General features: G+C 40.6%; 1 protein-coding gene across 1 annotated transcript; it reads left to right on the forward strand.

Annotated features, from left to right (window-relative positions):
• The first annotated feature begins 590 nt into the window (after positions 1-590).
• Positions 591-20,810, forward strand: LOC124155182. Its single transcript, XM_046528898.1, has 4 exons — positions 591-695; positions 1,410-1,658; positions 10,965-11,187; positions 16,224-20,810. The coding sequence occupies exons 1-4, from the start codon at positions 591-593 to the stop codon at positions 19,628-19,630; spliced, it is 3,984 nt and encodes a 1,327-aa protein (XP_046384854.1). The 3' UTR covers positions 19,631-20,810.
• The last annotated feature ends 677 nt before the right edge of the window (positions 20,811-21,487 follow it).

Consider the following 21,487-nt stretch of genomic DNA (forward strand, 5'->3'; position numbering starts at 1 on the left):
CAGAAGGTACAAGGCACCAAGGCGAGGAACAAAGTCCGAGACTTATATGCCTAGTCATCCTGGGAAGGGGTATGGAGAGGAAGGAACAAAAGGAAAGGAGCGCCGAAGCCGCGATAGGGAGCCCGCCGATCTCATGCTATGTACCTCATTCGGGGCCGTTCCTTGCCATTTTTCCCTTCCACTTGTCCTTCAACGATTGTCTTCACCAGGCCATCGTGCCTCAAAATGTGGCCAACTAGGTTGTCCCGTCTTCTGCTTAAGGATTTTAGGAGGCTTCTCTTTTCTCCCACTCTTCTTAGCACTTCCTCGTTACTTACACGGTCAATCCATTTTATCTTCATCATTCTTCGGTAGCTGAAAAATCTATCAATGACTGGACCAGTGGGGCCAATCCTTGGTCATCCCTGCTCAATCTCAACCTACCCCACCCTCATAACAGGTGCGCCCCCTTCCTCACGGCGCGGGACGCCTTTCCCTCTTTCTCCACATCCCCACCCCTCCTTTTCCTCCACCCTCCATTTCCTCTCCCCCACCCCCACGAATTCCAACCGCGCTCGTTCAAATCCCCGCCCCGATGCATGCAAGCCACCATGCCTCCACCCCTGCAGTCTCCTGGAGAGGTTTCCGACTCAATTCACACACCCTCCCCACCTCCTGTGGCGTTCTCCTCCGAGACAATCACCCAAGGAGGAAGGGTAGGCACGTATTTATAAGCGAGGGAGAGCTCACGTCAAAATCCTTTGACCGTCTGATTCGCGACCGGTAGGTAGTGCAGTGCTGAGATTCTACAGTGACGTTCTTGAAGGATTCTTAGAAAAAAACAGTGATTATTAGAGTACAGTCGTCGACTCTTTAGAAAACTCACTATCTGAAATTTAGTGGACTTTCCGAGAGTAATATTATGTAAACAGCAGACCTCACCTGAAAACTGTTACTAACATTCACTTGACGTTACAGTTTCTACTCCAGAGGATTATATTTATCGCGGAAACGAAGACAAAAGTGTTCAACTGTTTTCCCCGTGAATGTTATGGATTCTTCTGGGTCCTCCTACTTTGTGCATAGTTTTTTTTCTTCCCAGTAAAACTTTGTTTAAAACTTATTCTTTCCCACAGTGAAGGAACATCCAAGTTTTAAGTCTACAAAGGACCCTACACCACATCCGTTGGATATATTCAAATTTAAAAAAGTGCTCCAAAAACAATGATGTGTACTTTCCTGCGATGCTAATACAAGATATGGCATCTCTACGAAAAATGAGGGCTGAAACCACCTCCTTATTTTATTCCCTCGTAGTTATCGTACTGTTCTCCCAATGTGTGCAAGCAAAACCCACTACGTCCGCGGGGGAGCCGGAATTCATCAACATCACGAGGCTATCGACGTACACCCTGAATTCTCCGCCGCAGAATGTTGGTCCGCAGACTCCGTTGGCGGCGGATTCGAACGCTGAAGCGAGCGGGGATGATTCGACAGCGGGGAAGGCCAACGACTCCTCGGCGCAGGCATCAGAATCGGGACGAAGCTTCCCCGTGGGGCGCAAAGGAAGGCATCCATCGAACATTTTGGGGAAACCCAGCGGGGAGGGACACTGGGCCACTCCAGCGCCGCACTCCGGAATCGTCCTCCCGTTTGTGCCGCTTAAACTATACTCGCAGGTAAGTCAAGAACCAGTTAAATTAAATAACGATAATTGCTGCAATGGAATGAGAGCCGTATTAACACAATACCTGTAGTACTTACTGTTTTGAAATGCATAGTCAAAGGGCACGAAGGGCAGTAGCGTATATGTAATAAACATGAATTTCGTTCGGGGGGGTCCAATATCAGGGGGAATTTTTTTTTAAAAACAGGCTCATAAGAGGGTTTTTAATTAATTTTAACACTTTTCATAATCGAAATAACTTGATTTGTCAAAGAAATATTTCGTAAATTCATGATTTTTCAATATTTTCTTCTTTTATGAAGGGAAATAATTGTGTTTCTATATTTCGGGAAGGGGGGTTCGGATCCCCCGGACCCTGGCTACACAACTGACGAAGGGCGAGTATTTTGCATAAAAATTCTAAGAAGTAATTTCGTAAAAGGTGATTCTAGTTGTACCTTAAAAACCGCCTCAGACAAAAAAAATGGAAAAATGGTAAGATATATATCGCATATGTATACTCTCCTAAAATTGGTGAAACTCACAAGATTAAAGATTTCAGCGCGATTTTTTTAACTAATTAATTATAAGAGTTCATGACTTGTGAACTAAAATAAAGTAATCTACTTGAGAAATTGAATGTTAAATAGTTCTTTTCTAGCCATCTAAATGTATTTTCTTCCTCTCAGATGCGTCTATTAACAGTAAAAAATGCTAAAAATATGATAGCTAAAATATTTTAATGGTGAATTCATCTCTTCTCTAACTTGCTGCATAAAACTGTTTCACATCCTTATTGAATTTCTATCTATAATCCCACAATCCATTTTCATATTTTTACACTTCAGCTCAATGAGTGTAAAGTAACTCTCCTAAGCTCTCTTCATGCCTCCTTACTTTTCCTTTCTCAATGGCCTTTTTTCCCTGATGTTCAAACATAACTAAGTGACCATGATTTTTCCCCTTTTCTTTATTATAAAAATTAAACAATTTTTCATTCAAAAATTTCCATTAGTGGCTTTCTTTCCGTTTATGCCACGGCCGGCAGAATTAGAGTATAATCAGTTCCTTGGGCATATAAAAGAAAAAATATCCGAAATTCTGAATGAAAGTGAGAGTGATTAATTTGGATTAAATAGAAAGACAATTATGGGAAACAATACCGCTGCTTTCAGCTCCACTGGTGTGACCTGATGACTGCGGTATTACATCTTTCTGGGTAGGCAAAAAAATGAAGGCCGAATCCTTAGAAATAGACGTGTACATTTTTACAGGAAAGATTATGTAACTTACTCTTGAATGAATTCATTTAGTAAAAATGGCCCACTATTTGGTTTAAATTACCAAAAAGCAGTAAGAACATAGATGAATTACAAACATGATAATATGATGATTTATTGTAAGTTGCAACATTCTTTTCGTAAATGCTGATTCTAAATGTATTTCGTGTAATTGCTTCGTTCCTTAATCCACCAAGCTGAAATGAACACAAGCCATTTTTAAATTGCAAATTTTTGAGAGTCAATGGCTGTCAAATATTTTCAAACCCATGGGTCTACAAGGCTGACCTAGCAGGAAAACCATTCCATCGCAGGTGATACAGACATGATTTCCCTGAGTGTAAGCGTGCCATCCATTTCCGCAAAAAAATGCGAAACCGAAGACGCACAGGCGGAGAGGAATGTTTTTTCCAATGAGCATTCTGAGATAAATTACTCTTGTAGAAAAGATGTGGCAAATAAGGAGTTTATAAAAAAAACTGCGAACATTCGTATGGAAAAATGGCTTATTAGGGAAGTAACCATCCCATGAGTGTCTAACTTCGTTTTTTTTCCAATAGTACAGAGAAGCATTCTCAGTAGAACGACTGACTTGTCGTTACAAGCAGGATAGGTCGGAGGACATAATTAGCGTAGGAGTGCCTACTTTTCTCGTTCACGAGTAACGGCATCAATTCAATTCAATATCAAAACAAGAATGATTTTAGAAAGAAGAAGCTGATTTACATTTTGTGTATCGTCTTTGACGGACACTCTTTAAATAAATTTAAAATTTTTAATTAAAGCCCGAAAAGAGAGAACTGAACCAGCAGGTTATTACTCAAACTCTTTCTAATTGTGGTTAATTAACAGGGGTATTAAATTAGGTAGTCTATGCGCTCGCGATTGCAACTTCTGCAACATGCCCAAAAGAATACGGATGAAGGTTAAACAAGTATTTTCTTGTCAATGGGATGGGCAGAAAAAGTGTACAGTTTTTTCACACCGGTTTACGTCTGGAGCATAGTACACCTTGTTACCAAGACTTGGACATCAAAAGGATAATGAAAGAAGATTAGAGGACCTGGAAATGTTTATATGGAGGAGAATAGGAAGAACTAACTTGGACTACAGCATAAGGAATGACGAGGTGGCTCATATAGTTAAATACGAGCGGGATATGCTAGAGGTGAAGAAAAACGAAAAGGATCGGGCACAAATTGCAAAGAGAAATAATTATTTGAGAATATTGGATATATAAATAGATGAATATAAGAATAGTGAAAGAAAAAGGGGCTGGCGAAAAGAGAAGGTACCAAAAGTTTCGCAACATCGAAAGAAAAAAATATGCAAAAATGAAGAGGGAAGTGAAGGATAGGATAAAGTGGTTTAAGCATGACGATAATTGTCGTAAAGCAAAATTAACTAAATCATAATGAATCACCACTGATTTCATAGAATTTTTTCGTTTTAATAGTTGATATTTTATCAATATTTGAAATATTCCTAATTTACGGCGATTTAAAAACTTTAAAAGTTTTTTTAACTTTCTAAAAATTAAATATACAACTAGCACTTCATAAATAATTAGCACTTGAAGCCTTGACTGAATAGGTAGTTTAAAAATATAGGAATCAAGTGGTAAGTAACAATAAAAATTAGATATTCCACCTGATGATCTCAGATAGATGATTTAAACTACTATACTCACTTACTATATCGGAAAAAACAGTGTGATGAATTGAGTAACCACAAATAGCCGCCAAAATATCGGAGTTTAATTGAGAGAAAAATTAATTCATATTAGAAATGAAAACTCATTTTAGGTATACACTTGCATTGGATTTCTAGAAGTCTGCAATAAAACCCGAAAAATATTTGCCTAATTTTGGCTATAGAGGGCATTTTAGATTGTTTCCATCACAGTATCACTCTATGTACCTACAATATAAATTGAAAAGGAACAGGATTTGGGAGAAAATATGGATATAAGAGAATTAAGCAGGACCTAAATTATCCAATGTTAGATTCATCCTCGACAGGATGGCTTTAATGTTGAAGCATCCAATTGGCCATTCCTTATAATGATGAATATATCTTCGCTAACTTTCCCAGACAATTATAACTTTAAGCCAAATAGTTGTAAGGGTGCCTCACGTCATCGGCATGCATTCACTCTGCTCGTTTTTACAAAACGTGTTAACTATTCCTTCACCCAAATATGTACAAGGCAGGAAACCTTCAAAAACGTGCTACTCTAGTCAGCGTTTTCTTCCATATGTGACCATCGTCCTATGCATCCCAGCGAATTTCCCACCCAATGTAAACTCCAGACCTATTCCGACTCAAGAATCTGAGTTTTTCCCGGTGCAGAAAGACTTAATCCGCGAACTGAACAAAATCCAAAGGAAGGCTGCGCGGTTCGTCAAAAACCGCTACGGGCGTACAGACAGCGCTATCTAGATGTTAAGCGAATTAGGCTGGGTGCCGCTGGAGACTCGGAGGCTGCGCGCTAGCTTAGATTGCTTGAACAATTGAGAATGGTTATCCTCATGAGCGACACGGAGAACATAATATTAGAGCCTGACTATATTTCTAGGTACGACAGAAGCGATAAATTCAAAGAGATATTTTGCCGAACGGATAGATATGGGAATTCGTTTTCCCCCGAAACATAAAGGGCTTTAATAAATACTAGTCGTTATTTCTTTAGAGCATTTCCTTTATATGTGTAAATGACTGGTGTCCTGACAACCCCTGGCACACGCCTTTTAGGCGGCTTGCGGGGTAGTATGTAGATGTATATGACGGAGAGAAAGCGTGTTTCCACAAATATAGAAAATTCTATTCAGACTTTTTCACCTATCGATGAAGAATTTCTTTTACTATCGCAGTTTTTACGAATTGAGCCAAAACCGCCATGGATTAATCAGACTTGCTTTCACTTTGCCCAAAAACCAGTGGAAAGCCATGGAAACGTTCTGAACCAATAAAAAATGTATGAATTAGCTCACTTCTGCAAGAAACGTATTAAATCTGCCCAAATCTCAGAAATGCCTCTCTCTTTCTCTATAAACATATTTTGGTTGTAAAGGAACGAATGCGCCTGAGAGGAAAAAGAGAGAAGGAGAAACTAAATTTTCAGTCAATTCGATACAACCTACGAATTCGCCTCGGAATGTTTTTTTAGACAGGATTGTTTCCATTGTAGTTCCAAATGATCCTCACTTTTCGGAAGTGAGAGAAAACGAAATTGCCCAGCGTAGCCTAGAGCGACTCCCAAATTTCCATTTCGAACTCCTTCCGGCGATAGCCCTCGAGCAATGAGGTTACCGACCATGCGATTTCGCGGGTAACCGTCGACGGATCGTACAGAGGAGAAAACGCACCATTTGAGACATCACTCAAGCGGCTCCGAAAACCGCCGAGGGGAAACCATATTTTACGGACGACGAAGAAGACCTAGAACTTTTTCGTAGGATTTTCTCCTCCGATAAAGGGCCTTTTCTCTTCATCCTGACGGACGATCCATTTGCTAACGACGACATTATCCGGTTAATGCTTGGGGTTTTGGTTTCGAGATGCAATAAATTTTTGCCTTGAGGCTGCATTTCGTTGAAGCATTAAGGTTTTGAGGGCGGAGGATAAGTAAAGAGGCGAATGAAAAAGTGGAAGAAGACGTCTTGTCAAGCATAACCCATGACAAAAAGAACCGCCTAGTTATTACACAAACAGGATTTTCAATGCCGTGATCGAGAAAGCGTTTAGATCAAGGTTACTTATTCAGTACGGGTTTTCAGAGGACATTCCAAAGGGGTTCAAATTAAAAGAGACTACGAGAGCCACTGACGTGTTGTTTTGTAATTTTAAGGAAAACTATTTCTGAGCATGAAAAACCGAATTTGATGGATTATCGCGTAAACAATAATCATCATTGTAATTCTCCTCCAAAAAAGGGTCTTCATTAGCACTAATTCTTACTAACCCTTTTTTTACTCTGGGTTTTCCTAAAATTTCTCTTCCTCTCAAGGTGTAGTTTAATTACATTGGGGTTTTACATTCTCATTTTTCTCGCCATTTGAATGCAACTCCTTAATTTAGCATTAACCATCTTCTGAATCCCTTTTTTTATATCCTTTTTATAGTTTATATTTGTTAAAGCTGCAGATTTTATGTTTTGTATTCAATGTAAAGGCCATTTCGGCTGTTTTTGAATTATTTAATAAATAAATAAATAAACTCCACCAGACAGTCCCCAGAAAAACTTTTCGGAGGGGTTAAATTTGGAGGAGTGCACCTGAGACGGTAGCTCCCAAACATTTATGATGGTGTTTGAACCCTTAGACCCCCGCCACCCTCCGCTCGCTATGCTCTTATGGTGCTGCTCTCCTTAAAATATCCTTCTCGCAATTTCCACGGATTTAGATCGGTAGATGGATCGATAGATCGGATATTTACGGGGGGGAAATGAGTTTTCAGCCAACCTTTTTTTAATGAGGCACAGTCGAAGAAAATATTGAGATTATAGCAAACAATTATGACTCACACCTTTAGATATTGTATTTTTGTTATTTACCGCAGTTATTTTGAATGAGCTTCCTTAGCAATGAAGTGAACATAATTAAAATTTCCTTTAAAAATTCACTTCTGGTGGGCCTAAGGGGAAAGGTCATCTTCCCACCACCACCGCGACAACAATGCTATACCTACCTCATTTTAGGGACACAATACATCGTTGAAGGATACTCAACCTGTCCGAGCCTCCAGAGGTGTTTTCGGAAACGAATTATATTGAAAAGCGGTGTCATTCTGACTTTCTTCATTCAATACCCAAAGTTTTCCCGACGCCTCTGGGTGAATTCCCCTTTTGGGGGAAGTTGGAAGGAAAAAAGAAAACAGTATGCTGAGGCCTTCTTCCGTAAGACTGAATTTATTTTTGTCCCTCATTTGGTATTCTTCTTGGAAATATCACTCACCGGAAAGATGCCCCCGGGCGGAAGTTTTATAAATTAAAGAGGACGTCAACCTTGCAATCGGAATGCCCGACTTGCGAAACCGAATGTAAGAGTTGCGGAAGAAATGGTGGTAGCTGTCAAAAGGAAATACATAAAATGGTCCAATGGCTTTGCTTTGCATCAGCCTAAAGGCATTAAATTGGTCCAAATCGTCGTTAGAGTATATCCATTACTAGCCACTGCTGTTTTACTGCTCAAACAAGGTCTGTGACTACCCTCAGAGCAGAAGAAAATGAGGCAGATCCACAGCGTTCAAGATGGATGGATTATTTTTTTAAATTTCTGTATAAACTGAGCGTACCTACTCTGATAACTTCAAAATAGCCACTTTAGTACTAGTGGAAATTAATTGGCATTATCACTTAACACTTAGCCCTAACGAAGAAATATCCAATTCCAGAAGAAGTGAGTGAATACTAGATATTAAGTGGAGAGGTAATTCAATTGTTTTCAAAAACGGTAGTCAAGTACTTTTTTATTGCACTTCCCGAACGTGACCCGCATTTTGTGCTTGCGTCCCTAAGTCCCCCGTAATGATGAAAGGGGGAATGAAAAAATTTCCGCGGTCATAATGTCAAAAAAATGTTTATCTTGCGAGCGTTTACATACGTGAGCGTTTTAGTAGAGATGATAAAAAATGGACGACTTTTCCAAAATACCGCTCAAAAACTAGTTTTCAACGATCAACCGCCAATTCGATGTAACTAGCAAACGCATGTAATTCAGCAAATAAAAACGCTACGACGACGGCAACAACATTAAAAATTCATGTTACCTCCAAGTCAGTATTCTAACAGTCGATGTGTAGCTTTCATAGAGTATCAGGTGACGAGAAATCGACATGGAGACGGTTGTTCCTTATGCCTAAAATTTAGTGACAATACAGCTAAATTCCTGATTCTGACCAATCCAATGATCAAATGACGGATGTGTTTCTTACCCAAAATTTCCAAATACTTCCCTCTAGGAATTTTCCCGCACAATTCCACGTTTCTCCACTTTCTTTGACCCTCAGTTCCTAATTACTCTGGTTACCCCTGTTTTTGACAGTCCATTAATAGCACACTTGTTATGAATTCGCTCCTTTACGCTTCCCCTCGTTTCTACCCACTGTCTCAGCCTCTTACCCTTTAAATATTATATATTTTGACTGAACAATTCAAAATTATAAAATTATAGAAAATTTATCTCTCAAGATACAAAATAATCGAAGAAATTTAGGCTTAAAAATACGTTCAGTACCGAATTGAATTCTTTGTCTTTTGAGCAGCGTTTACAATTTTTAAACGAAATTCTACGATAAATATTAACTTATATCTCGATTTCAGTATAAACATCAACATGGCATTTGTTGCTGCATTAAATGCATTAATATTGACAGTAGAGCTTCGTTCAAAATTTAACAATTCTCAGAGTAAAACAAGGAATTCGATTCGAGGTCTGCAATTTACGTTAAAGCAACAATAGGGTAGTTTCCTTCATCAAAGAAAACGAAAAGCATTGATTACGATTCGTTACCAACCATTAGTGTATTCAAAATATACAAATTATTTCGTTTTAGAAATAGCGGTTTAGACGAATGGCAATGGCCCATTTTTATCCTCATTTGAAAAGGGCCAGATTGGCGCCCATGCGATGCCACTCCACGTGACGTCACAGGGACCTAGTTTCTATACGAGAAGATAGGAGTTATACATCGTCTGAGGTTACCAATGCATGCATGAGGCGTAGAGCTCAGGGAAACATGTCTTAATAATCACCCATTAAAACTGGCTAAGGTCGGAAAGTTTTCTTCATTTGATAAGGTATTAATAATCCTTAATTAAGCCAAGCGCTACCAGCCAGCAGGGTACTCAGCTACCCGCTAGCAGCCGGCGTCGTATCAGCGCTAAGCCTCGCCTCAAGGTCACCTCACAGGGGGGCAGCGGGAACCAGAAATAAGTCTCACGGAGAGATTTCCCGGCATTCATACTTATGCGTCGCGTTTTCGCGCGCTTGAAATTTTTCACTTTTCATTTAATCGCGAAAATAGATATCGTCATTTAAAAATCTAAATGCGTGAAATACGTACTCCAGGTGTAATAATCTTTCGATTTAGGCAATAAAAAAATAATAAGAAACCACCCTATTATCAATATAGCTAATTCATATAAACGAAGAATGATTGACCGCGAACCAATCCCACTGGTAGGGTTATAAACCCCGAAAGGAGGGAGCCTAACTACCCTCGGAGTCCGAGATAATGCGGAGTCCCCGCTAGGAAGGGTCGAAAAAGGTTACTGCTGAGAGTACGCGATTATCAGCGAGACCCTTCTCAAAGAATGTCAAGCAAACGTGCTCCGTACAGAGGGGACGGAAGAGTCTCTTGTGGCTCAGTACAGCGGTCATGCTAAAGCGATAACTCCACCGTCTCGAAAGGGTCTTTAAAGTCACAATTTTTTAAACACACATTGGCTGCCACCTCTATCTCAACATTCACCCAAAAAGATTAATTCCACAAATAGACGCTTTTTACGAGGTTCCAAGTTTTAATGCTGAAAAACAGCTTGACCCGTGCATAAGCCAAGATGGAATTTCAAAGTTATTATGAATCAGGCCAAGAACTAGGGCAGGGCGGAGGGGCACGTTCCCCGGGCGGCAGATTTCAGGGGGCGGCAAAATTTGAAAAGTGTATTTTTAAAAGGAATACATTTTTAATTAAACAATTCAAATGTAACTATTAATTTTTAAATCATCACACAATGATATTAATCAAACTTCTTTCCAACAAACATACGGTGTGTCATTTTAAATACCGCTTCTAAAAAAATTATACTTAAGCGAGAGGGGATCATGCGAGGGGGGGCGGCAAACTGATCTTTGCCCCCCTCACAAAACTCCTAGTTCCGGCCCTGCTTGACACTTCCATTTGTCAAAAATCGTGTACCTAAAACCGTATACAGGTAACCTAAATTGCAACATTACATTTCTAGTTTTTAATAAAGAGGAGTTAATGAATCTTTCAGTGTTTAAAAATATAAAGTAACTGATTACCTTCATTTACAGGTGAGGCACACGTACGAAGTGAATCACAGGCCGAGGAGTGACGCCATTGCATCAGCGTCTTCGCCAGAAGAGCTGGCGGCTGCGGCGAGGCTGCGGGAGTCCATCCAGACGAAAAAGATTTCGGAGGTGTACTCGGAGGAGGGATACGAGGATAGCGCCTACGACCACGCCGGATTCGCCAAAGATGCTGGCTTCAAAGAGGGACATGAAGGCCACGAAGGAGGTACCTATGTGTTAAAAACATATTCTTGAATTGACATGAGTTGTCATGAGAAAAAAATTCAAATTGACCGGAATCGAACCACGGACCTGCGGCTATAGCGCAGGTTTGAGGGTCTCAACCGCTTGTGGCTTCATAGAGGCCTTTTCTCTCTCTTGCTGCCATCTTGGCTGGACCGCAAAAGCTTATCAGCTAGCACCTTAAGGCTTGGCACTATTGCCATTAGAAATCAGTAATATGGATAGCGTAGTGGTTCGCGCAGTGGCCCAGAAAACCAAAGGTCCGTAGTTTGATTCTCGGTCGAGTGGAATTTTTTCAGGCAATTCATTTCATTTTTACCGCCGTTCAAGCGGTGCAATTGAAATATCACAAATTCTAGAACCCATAAAAACACACAATAATTATTTTAAAAAATGCATAGGACTGAAATAAATCTTGGAAAAAAAATTACGTAAAAGAAAAATATTTGGTTAGTGGAAAATTTTTTCTGTCTTGAGCAACTATTGGTCATCTCTGCGAAATTTGGTCATCTGACCTGTGGGGCAATGATGATAATAAAGAATTTTGAAAATACACAAAAATTAAAAGGGTATCAATAATAAGTATAGATTGCTCGGACAAAGTTTAAAATGCGGTATAGTTTTTTTAACTGTGAACTCTAAAAAAATACTGATTTTCATCTTTGAATGACGTTTTGCTTTCTGTTGCTTAAATTCCTTGGGCGTTGTTTATGGTATATGAGGTGTGGTATTTTGAGCATAGCAAACCCATGGCTAGAGTTAACGTATGTTCTTCAACACTTTTCACAGTGGGAGCTGAAGATAACCTGTGATTTTATGGATAGTACACATAGAGAAAGCTTGATTGCGAATTAAATAATATCAAGTCAGAGCATGATTGTAAATAAGGAATGTATTTTACTGAAAGACTCCTAAGTCAAACAGTAAAATAAGGGAGGTATGTGCATTAGAAAGTTAAAGTTTTTTAGAAGGCTAGCATCTAGTCTTTGAGTACCACCTTAAGAAGCCAGTTGTAAATTGTTTTATTTTACCAACTTTTCCATTTTTTCTTACTGATATCAATAAATAAAACCAGAAATAAGCAATCAATAAATTTCGATTATTTTATCCTTAACATAATCCATCTACCGCACAAACACAACTAGTGATAATGGTAATGGACGAATACGAATAAAGTTAAATAATTTGTAACTGGAAAATTTTTGACTTCATCAAGTGAAATCGTGAAGGAGTTAAAACAGCATTCGGAAGAATTATCTATTACTAACAATCAATAGAATTTGGCGGCAATAATATTCGATATTTGCATGCAGTAATCTCATAAATACTTGCTTGAGCATTCAAGCGTACTGAAAAAGCATCCGGCGGAATATCAAGGCCACAATTATGGGGCATTGGGAAAGTAACTGCCCTTCGTAAGTCTAATGCACGGATTTCACCTCAAGCTCGGTTAATTGCTTGATTAGTTCTACCCTCAAATCTTGATCAAAGAAGTTCTCGGGTTGATGATTTGAAACTAACGAATTGGAACATTTAGATCAGATACTGCAGGTCAACAAACAAGCGAAATGCAACGATTATCAGAGCAGCATCAAGTTCATGCAAGTGGATCTTGGAGCGATTTTTTAATGACTATCTGTTGGACTGCAACTGGCACAGCTAAATCTGGGTCAAAATAGGTCTTTCCGCAACCTTTTCCCTTTCACACGATTAAATTCGAAATTAGACAAGCTCTCTTATTGAGACTTAAATGCCATCAACAACCTATCGAGGATTAATGCAAAACTTTTTACCGCGTAGTTTCGACACAAAAAAAGTATTTCGCGCGGTGAATATAGGGGAAAATTTTGCTTCCTTCACACACCCTCGCGAGATATTAATCCGAAACATAAGACTACTTTCTTTCTCTCTTTACCATTCTTTTTCTCTTCCCATCTGTCCTAAGGCTGTCTTTCTTCCATTATCCTACTTCGCTAGCGTTTACTCTGACAGCTCAAAGAATTCTCTAAAGCATTTCTTCGCCGTGCCCGTGCCGCTAACCTGATTTAAAAAATATCTTTTCTCGTTTGTTGGAGCAATTTCCACTTGCGCAGATGATAATGAAGAAGCAATAATAGGGAAAGGAGTGAGACAAGGGTGTGCAAACTCCCCCGTAATGATATGCGCATTTACATCGAGAAAGCCGTCAATGAAATCAAAGAGAAGGCTTCAAGGGTCAATATTGACGGAAAAAGTACTAGTATGCTGAGATTTTCAGACAATAGAATAGCCTAAATCGAGACGGAGAATGATTTGAAGAAGACTCGGATAAATATGGAAAGCAGATAACCAGATATCAGCAGAAAAACTATAAAAAGAAAAGAAAGAGATTAGTGCGCAGTAAAATAGAGGAGACAGGGACGAAAATTAAACTAGGAAAACAAAAACTTGAAGAGGTTAAGGGGTTTTGCTGGCTAGGAGGCCGAATAATCAGCGACTGGCAACGCAAGGCAGACATCATCAGTAGAATAGCACAGGCAAAGAGAGCACTATAAAAAATTATGCTTGTTGAGAAATTCAACTTTCAACATTAGGCTTTTAATTATATCCGAAAATGTGTTCCGTTCAGCTGTCTTTCTATTCCCATGAGGCAGTATTGAAAAAAATTGCAAGTAATGTTTTGTCAACAGCACTTTACACAAATACAGTAACACAAATACTTTTCTTTCGATATTAGCATCTCATCATTTGCGCGTATTTTTTTTAATTATAAAAAATACGCGCAAGAATAGCTGCGTAAAAACTGAATGATCGACGAAGATAGTACCTACGTGGTGTATTCCCGCAGACGAAATGTCAAGAATCGCTCGCAAGCGTGAATTCCTCAAGAAAATTCCTGTTCTCTCACCACGAAGCGTTGAAAAAGTGAAAATAAAACTAACCAAATCCTCCCATTCTAGCGGAACAACATGGCTTACACACGTTTCAGAATAATTTTCGTGGAAAAAGCATGAGTAGAAGAGATGGAAGGGGAGATTCCCGGAATGCTTCTTTTTAAGCACTCCAAGCAAAACCTACCTGAATCGGTAGAATATTTTCATAATAGAAGAATGAAATACTTGAAAATTGCGTTTAATTGCTGAATTCCCGATAAAAATGAAGTTTGTGCTATCGCGGAAATACCCATTGATTCGTGTTGAGATATGTGTTATCGAATTTGGGAACTTTGCATGTTCAAAGTAATATTCTCCCTTAATTAACTGAAAGGCCCCACTTCTATGTTTGTTTATTCCACTTAAATAGCTTGCAATCCGCGAATATTTTTATTTAAAAAACCTTACCAAAATTGATAATTTACTGTAAATGTATGCTCTATAGTTCACTGGAAGTATAATACTGGTTCTTTAAGGGAGAGGTAAACTTGCATGTTTAATCCTCGTAGTTACGCTTCATCGTGATCTGATTCAATATTCGAATTTATCATCCTTAACAGTATGCTCCTCCCTACTCACGTGTGAAGCGCAGTGCGGTATATTGCAAGACCCGCTAAACAGCAACGTTTGACTCAAGGCATTTTATTTATGACAACTCGTGATAACATTATTTCAAGTAACGAGTGCCAAAGGCTACGAATTAGTGCATTTTTAACTCAAATAAAGGACAGAAAGTCGTAATTTTATTATATATTTATTAGTGATTAATTAACTGAAATCAGCTGATCTTAACTGATTGTGAGTCCCTGTGTAACGGTGAGTCCCTGAAATTTAATTTCTCGTAAAATAAATGTTTGTACTAAATTATCGTCAAAGTGGTCTGGAATTGTTAGGACCCCTTGCAAGGAAAAAAATTAGGCCCGCTAATTATATTGGAGAATGTAATCAAGTCGGCCTAAATGGGACCTTTCAGGGCCCCACTTCTACCAACTGGAACACAAAAAATCGCCGACAAGCTGACCTATCTACTTAAAGGGTAAATTGACCTGATTACCATACATGTAAATTTCATTAACGACCAAAAATCAGTCATCCTCGCATCGAGTCACGAATTCTTCTTGTTTTGCAAACAAATAATAACGGTTGTACGCAGCCTCGGAACAAGGGCGGAGCAGAGGGAGCACGTGCCACCAAATTTTAAGGGGCTGAAAATGTTGAAAAGTTTATTTAAAATGGTAATTTAATTTTTCCAATTTAATTATTTAACAACAATTATTTATTTATAAATTATAAAAAATAATCATAGTCAAACTTCTTAATGGCAAACTAATCTTTGCTCCCCCGACAAAACTCCTATTTCTGGCCCAAGATACACTTTTAATACCTTTCACGGTTTCTACGGCGTTATTGAATGAATGCTTATGAATTTAGCAACGCTGAGAGAGACGATAAAAGAGGATAGTTGCCCAGGATGACAGGCGAAGGAGTTTTTTTTAACGAATCGCCTACCTCCTCGCAAGTTTTGGTCGAATACCAAACGGCCCGCTTAAACGGCTTTCACCATGTTGGGCTTATAATCCCGTTCGCCAGAGAAACATTACGAAATTCTTCTATCGGATATGCATTCTTGGAGATATGTCCCAAAATAAGCGACTTCTCCTAATACATGGTGGCCAAAGTAATCGGAACCGGCTGTATCACAAAAGCTTTATCATAGTGCTACCAGGCCTACCAGCGTTTCTCGGGAAGGATAGTACCCGGAGAAGTAGGAAACTTTGAACTTGGATTTCATTATCATAGAGGATTATTATGTTTACTCTTTGAGCGTATGAAGAGGTGTACCTATCCGTCATGATGTCCAACCTCAGAGGTTGTATGACGTGACGTAATACGCTCTCCGTTGTTTTCTCATCACAAAAGGTAAACGACAACGACGAAAAGAACGCGCAGGACGCAACCGAAAGTAATACTACGGGGTCCGAGAGTATGAGATGTACTAATTTTTGTCGCAATCCGTGCAGCCGTATGGAAACGCATAGCGGACACAGACATCCCCTTTTATGTATATAGATTCTGGAACGAGTAATTAAAGCTTTATCATTGACAGGAAAGAAGAAGAAGGGCCACAGTGAAGCGAGCGGAGCAGACGAAGATGACGGACCGTCAGGAGCGGCATCCACATCGGAAGATCAGAAGTACCCATTCCACAAGATACCACCCTCCGACGCGGTGCCTCGCCTCTCCCCGCTTCGATACGCTCTGAACCCGGCGTCCGGAGCCATCCCATCGAAAACGGCCGGAGGCACCGAGTTCTACGACTCCACGGACAGCGTCGAGTGCCCAACGGTCGTCGAGCTACCCTCAATACCCGGCAGGGAGTTCAGGCGACCAGCGGAGGACGAGGACGGGGAGAGCTCGGAGAAGAAAGAAGTGGAAGACGGTGAGCCAAAGTTGGCCCCCACACCGGCACCTCCACCCACCCCGCGCCTCAAAGGACTGGGCGACAAGATAGACTGCCTGAGGACCAAGTTCTTCGGCGGAGAGGAACCCTTGGACAACCCGTTCTTCAAAGAGCAGGTGGTGAGCGTGGCCAAGAACGAGATCAGGAAGGCCAAGGCGGAGCAGAGTCGGATCCAGGAAGAGATAGATAAGGACAGGGGCGTGAAGGCGGAGGAGAGCAAGATAAAGGAGACGGTGGATAAAGAGGGAAAGAATGGAACGGAGAAGCAAACGTATAAGCGGAGGCAGAAGAGCAACAAAGGTTACGCGGCTGGATTCGAGAGATACGACCCGCCAGCGAACAAATCAGAGAAACTCAACGCCACGGACTCCGCGGTGGAGGAAACCGCAGGTCAGGACAGGATGGGAGAGGCGGCAGAAGACCAGGCCACCAGCGGAGTGGGTGCTGCAGTCGAAGGACTACCATCCGCCGCAGCGAGCGACTCGGACATGCAGGGTTTCTACGCGGACATCATGGGCCACATACAATCGGCCACGGGCAACATAGTGCGGCAGGCCTACTCCGGGAGGAACAACAACGGCGGTGACAGGTCGAGAAGGATACGGCCGCCGAAAGCTCCGAGACCTCCGATCATCGGATTCCTGGACGAGAGGGAGCCATTCCCCGCTTCTGTTTACCCCTCTGTCCTTCCCCCGCCGAATAATTTTGATGAGAGTGCCAACAGATACTCCGAAGCGGATGAGGCAGAGGAAGACGAGGAGTATGCGGGCAGCGAGAGGGAAGAGGCGGAGGAAGAGGAGGAAGACGATCATCAACATCACAACCATCATCATCCGCCCACCAACATATTCGGCGGGGCACAGCGGGTGATACTCCGGCCGATCAACCCTCAATCCCAGAGGTACAACAATGGCGGCTCCGGTGGAGGAGGAGGAGGTGGGGATGTACCATTCCGTCCCTCACCACTGCTGTACGTACAGAACCATCCAGTTCCCCAGAGGGCCCCCGTTCATTCCCACTCGACCCACCAGTCAAGTGGAGATTCCTACATGCACCACCACCATCATCACCATCCACATTCTGGTGAACCTCATTCGCACCGCCACCACCATCACTCGACCGGAATAAGGACCTTCCTCGTACCAGCTGGTTCAAGGCCAGTCCCCTTATCTCCTCCACCAATGGGACAACACTACCATGTCAACTCCATCAGTGGACTGAGAGGAAGTGGGACTTTGCTCATTCCGAAACCCTCTCGTTACACTTCCACGACTCCTGCCTACCCTGGCATATCCCTGTATCCTTCAAGAAGCCCTTACCCCTCACTAAAGAGGCAATCCCCAGTCGGTCAAGAGTTTGATGGATTACTCACTGCAACCACACAATCAGTGATGACTTTGGCGGCTCCAAACACTTTCAGGAAATATCGAGGTCAGCAGTCAATGGCCGACATGGTAGCCTCATCATCTTCAGTGAGCCATGCATTTTCACCACCAAGAAATATAGAATATTTTACTCTGAAGGATTCTCTACCCCACACAAAAACTTCTTCAATTCCCTCTAAATTGCTGCCCCCTGAATCAGAAACCTTGATACCACAGATAACATTCACTACAACTGAAAAGTATTCAAATCCCGAAAAATATCATGCCAGTGCAAATGCAGCTCCTTCATCGCCAGGTAGAGATGACTCTGTTAGTGCTGAAGTATCTCATGCCGATGATTCAGTGAATGTAGAAAGGGTGACTGAAGAGTATCCAAGTGGAGAATTTGAATCGACAGAGAATATTCAATCAATCAGATCACGGTCAACTGTCACATCGGATGCTACTTTACAAGCACCATTGTTAAGTACCGCTGCAACCAAGCTCGTAACAGAGGAGGTTGCCAGAGGAGTCGTCAGAGCTGCCATAGAAGAGGGAACAAGGAAAAGGAGGAAAAATTTGAGAGTCATCAAAGTACATGACTCCTTTGCTCCTGAATCCATAGGAACTACTACCCAAAGACCAAGGAACAAAAGAAGAAGAAAAAATAGAGTACTAACACAAAACACCAATACAGAGGAAGGAAAACATATTGATATGCAAGCTGAAAGTGACAGCACTAGAGGGGACAAGAAAAGCCAACAAGTCAGCTTGGTTGAAGAAACAGGCGAAGCAGAAACAAGAACAGTCACAAGTCATAGGGAAAGACTGAGGAAAGGAGATAGAGGAGCATCAAGAATCAGGGTTGGCCTGACAGATACCAATGGCCGAAATCAAGGAGTAAGAGGTAGGAGGCGGGGTGAGCCACGTTACAACACATCTAATGATGACACAAGAACAGACACTAAGGTAGCAGATGTCTCAAGTGATCATGAAGATACAACAAAAAATGACAGAACAAAACGATCAACAACGGACGAAAAACAAAAGATACAAAGACGGAACAACATCAATCTCAGAGGAGGTTTGCCTCAGCAGTATTCTGAGGAAACTGCAGACAAAGACAGGGAGGCAGGATTCCATGAAGGATCACCTGCACATCAAAGCAATCCTCAAACTGAGAGACCATTGCAGGAAGCCATAGCTCCTGTGCAAGTGGATAAAGGAAATATTCAGAACCCATCAGCACAGATTGAAGAACCAAGGAAAATGTTTGTAGAACCAAGAATCAGAGGGGATGGGAAAAAAGTGCAAATTCCACCAAAAGTTGTGACAAGATCTCGAACACACCACAGAATTAGAGTAAGTACAGATAACAGCGATGAAATCACCAGCAGAGGATCAGAAAGCCCTGGAGGGAGGCGAAGTAACATTGGATCAGTATCATTGGATCCCACAGGTAAAAGGTGGGAAGTTGGAAAACGAAGAACAATATCATCACTGGAAAGAGGCAGGGAGGAAAGAATCAGAGGGAATCCGAAAGAAACAAGGGAAACAACACGCAATGGATCAACATCCAATAGATCAACTACCCAACAGGATAACAGGAATAATGCACACAGCCCAAGGGTTATGCGCCATAGAGAAATCAAAGAAACATTGACATCAGTTTATGCTCCTGAGGAATAGTTTTAATAAACAACAACTTCACAGTGTCCATAAGATATTTTAGGGAAACTTTTATGGCCAATCATAATGTATTTTATGTACAAATTCCAGGGTGAGTGGAGAACATACTTTTATGTTTTTTTCAAATGACTTGGATAATCATTCATCCTGATAAATCAATGTCAAAGAGCAAATAATCTCGTCAAAATATTTTCCCAGTGGAGAAATATGATGTTGCCAAGGTCTGGAGAAGACATAAACATGATAAAGTAATCAACATAATTTTAAAAGACCACATGATAATGTGTAGAAATAGTCAAATACTTCCACTGATCTGAAGTAACCAGATATGTATATTTAGGACAACATATTTAGCTTCTTTGGCACAAAACCTTATTGGATATACAATCTTTTTCACATTCCATACCATGATTAGGAAATCAAAATTTTTATGAAATCTTCAGACAAATCTGCAAGGAAACCTCAACATCTCAGAAAAAGCAACGCAATGCATCATGAATTATGTTAAGGAATAACTTGATGAAGAAGTACCTACCTATATCAAGCATTCAAATGAAAAGGGACAATATAAAGATTCATTCATCCTCTTGACCCACATGCCCTAATGTTGAGAAATGAGGATTCATTCCCATGAGGTACACCGATGAGCTGGAGTGCATTAGCCCACCTTGCCAGAAAGACCTTCTCCCATCAAGGCAGGATGGTCACTCATGATATCGACCTGTGCAGTAGATTTGAAATAATACGCACCAATAAAATCTAAATCATAAGAGGCACATCTGTCTCCTCCTTAGATTCATGCATGTACTAGCCGGATGGCTGTTATTAATTTGATTGAGTAACTGGTATTAATTCAGTGATAATATACTCAAAGAAGTATAAGTGTATTCAAGAAAAAAATTCCACAAGATTTCAAATACATTGGGCACTTCCCAATTTTGTCCTAAAATGGAAAATTTAAATCTAATCTAGTTAACTAAGTTAGATTATATCTACTAAGAAAATTGTAATATCTCCACGTAAGACAAAAGAAAACTGTGCTCAAAGAAATGTATGAATGGCAAACAATTAAAATACTCCAACTTAAAGACTGTACCAAATAGAAAGGAAGATATTTTGTCCACGTAAATTTAAGTGCAAATGTATGAACTTGTTGACTTAATAAAGTTTTTTAAATTAATTTCATTTACCAATACTCCAGCAAGTATCATGGTTCCTAGGAGTCTTGACCATTATCCTTCACCTCCCTCTATGAATCCCTATATGTACACCTGTATGAATCTTTTAGGATAAATATGAGCTCATTCTTGCAGCATTAAGCAGTAGTTCCCATAGGAAGAGACCTGAAATACATAAAAAATGACAATTGAAAGGGTAGCTTTATCCATTTGCTGTAAAAATCCACTCTCAAGAGTAATTCACTCACCTATATAAGCTGAAGTTCCAACTAAGTCTGTGAATTCAATGTACGAATGGAAAAATAGATTTCAATCAAAGAAATCAATTTCCTACCTTGTTTCTCATATTAATAAATATGTAAGATTTTTCATAGCTAGTACATATCTCATTAAATGCAGGAAATAGGAAAAATAAACATCTTCTTCCTTGACACAATGTACTTAACACAATAGAAACGGATTCCCAGGGTGGGCCAGCGAAGGCTATGCTCCTGAGGGTAGGGAACAGAGTCAGTGACTTTAACTCCCATGCATCTCACTGTCAGAAGGGGATGCACTGAAGAAGGAAAATGGATAGGAGACGCCACCACAATGAGAGGCCAACAACGCCTCCAGGGAAAGGATAGGAATGGAAGGAAGGGGACAGGGAAAAAAGCCTGCACTGCCATGACGACAATGG

The sequence above is a fragment of the Ischnura elegans genome, chromosome 3, assembly GCF_921293095.1.
Source record: "Ischnura elegans chromosome 3, ioIscEleg1.1, whole genome shotgun sequence".
In the NCBI taxonomy this organism is placed as follows: Eukaryota; Metazoa; Arthropoda; class Insecta; order Odonata; family Coenagrionidae; genus Ischnura; species Ischnura elegans.

Coding starts and splice junctions, on each gene's coding strand:
- LOC124155182 (XM_046528898.1), top strand. CDS start 591: ATGCCTCCACCCCTGCAGTCTCCTGGAGAGGTTTCCGACTCAATTCAC. Junction 696..1,409: donor CAATCACCCAAGGAGGAAGG/GTAGGCACGTAT, acceptor TCTCCGCCGCAG/AATGTTGGTCCGCAGACTCC. Junction 11,188..16,223: donor ACATGAAGGCCACGAAGGAG/GTACCTATGTGT, acceptor TATCATTGACAG/GAAAGAAGAAGAAGGGCCAC.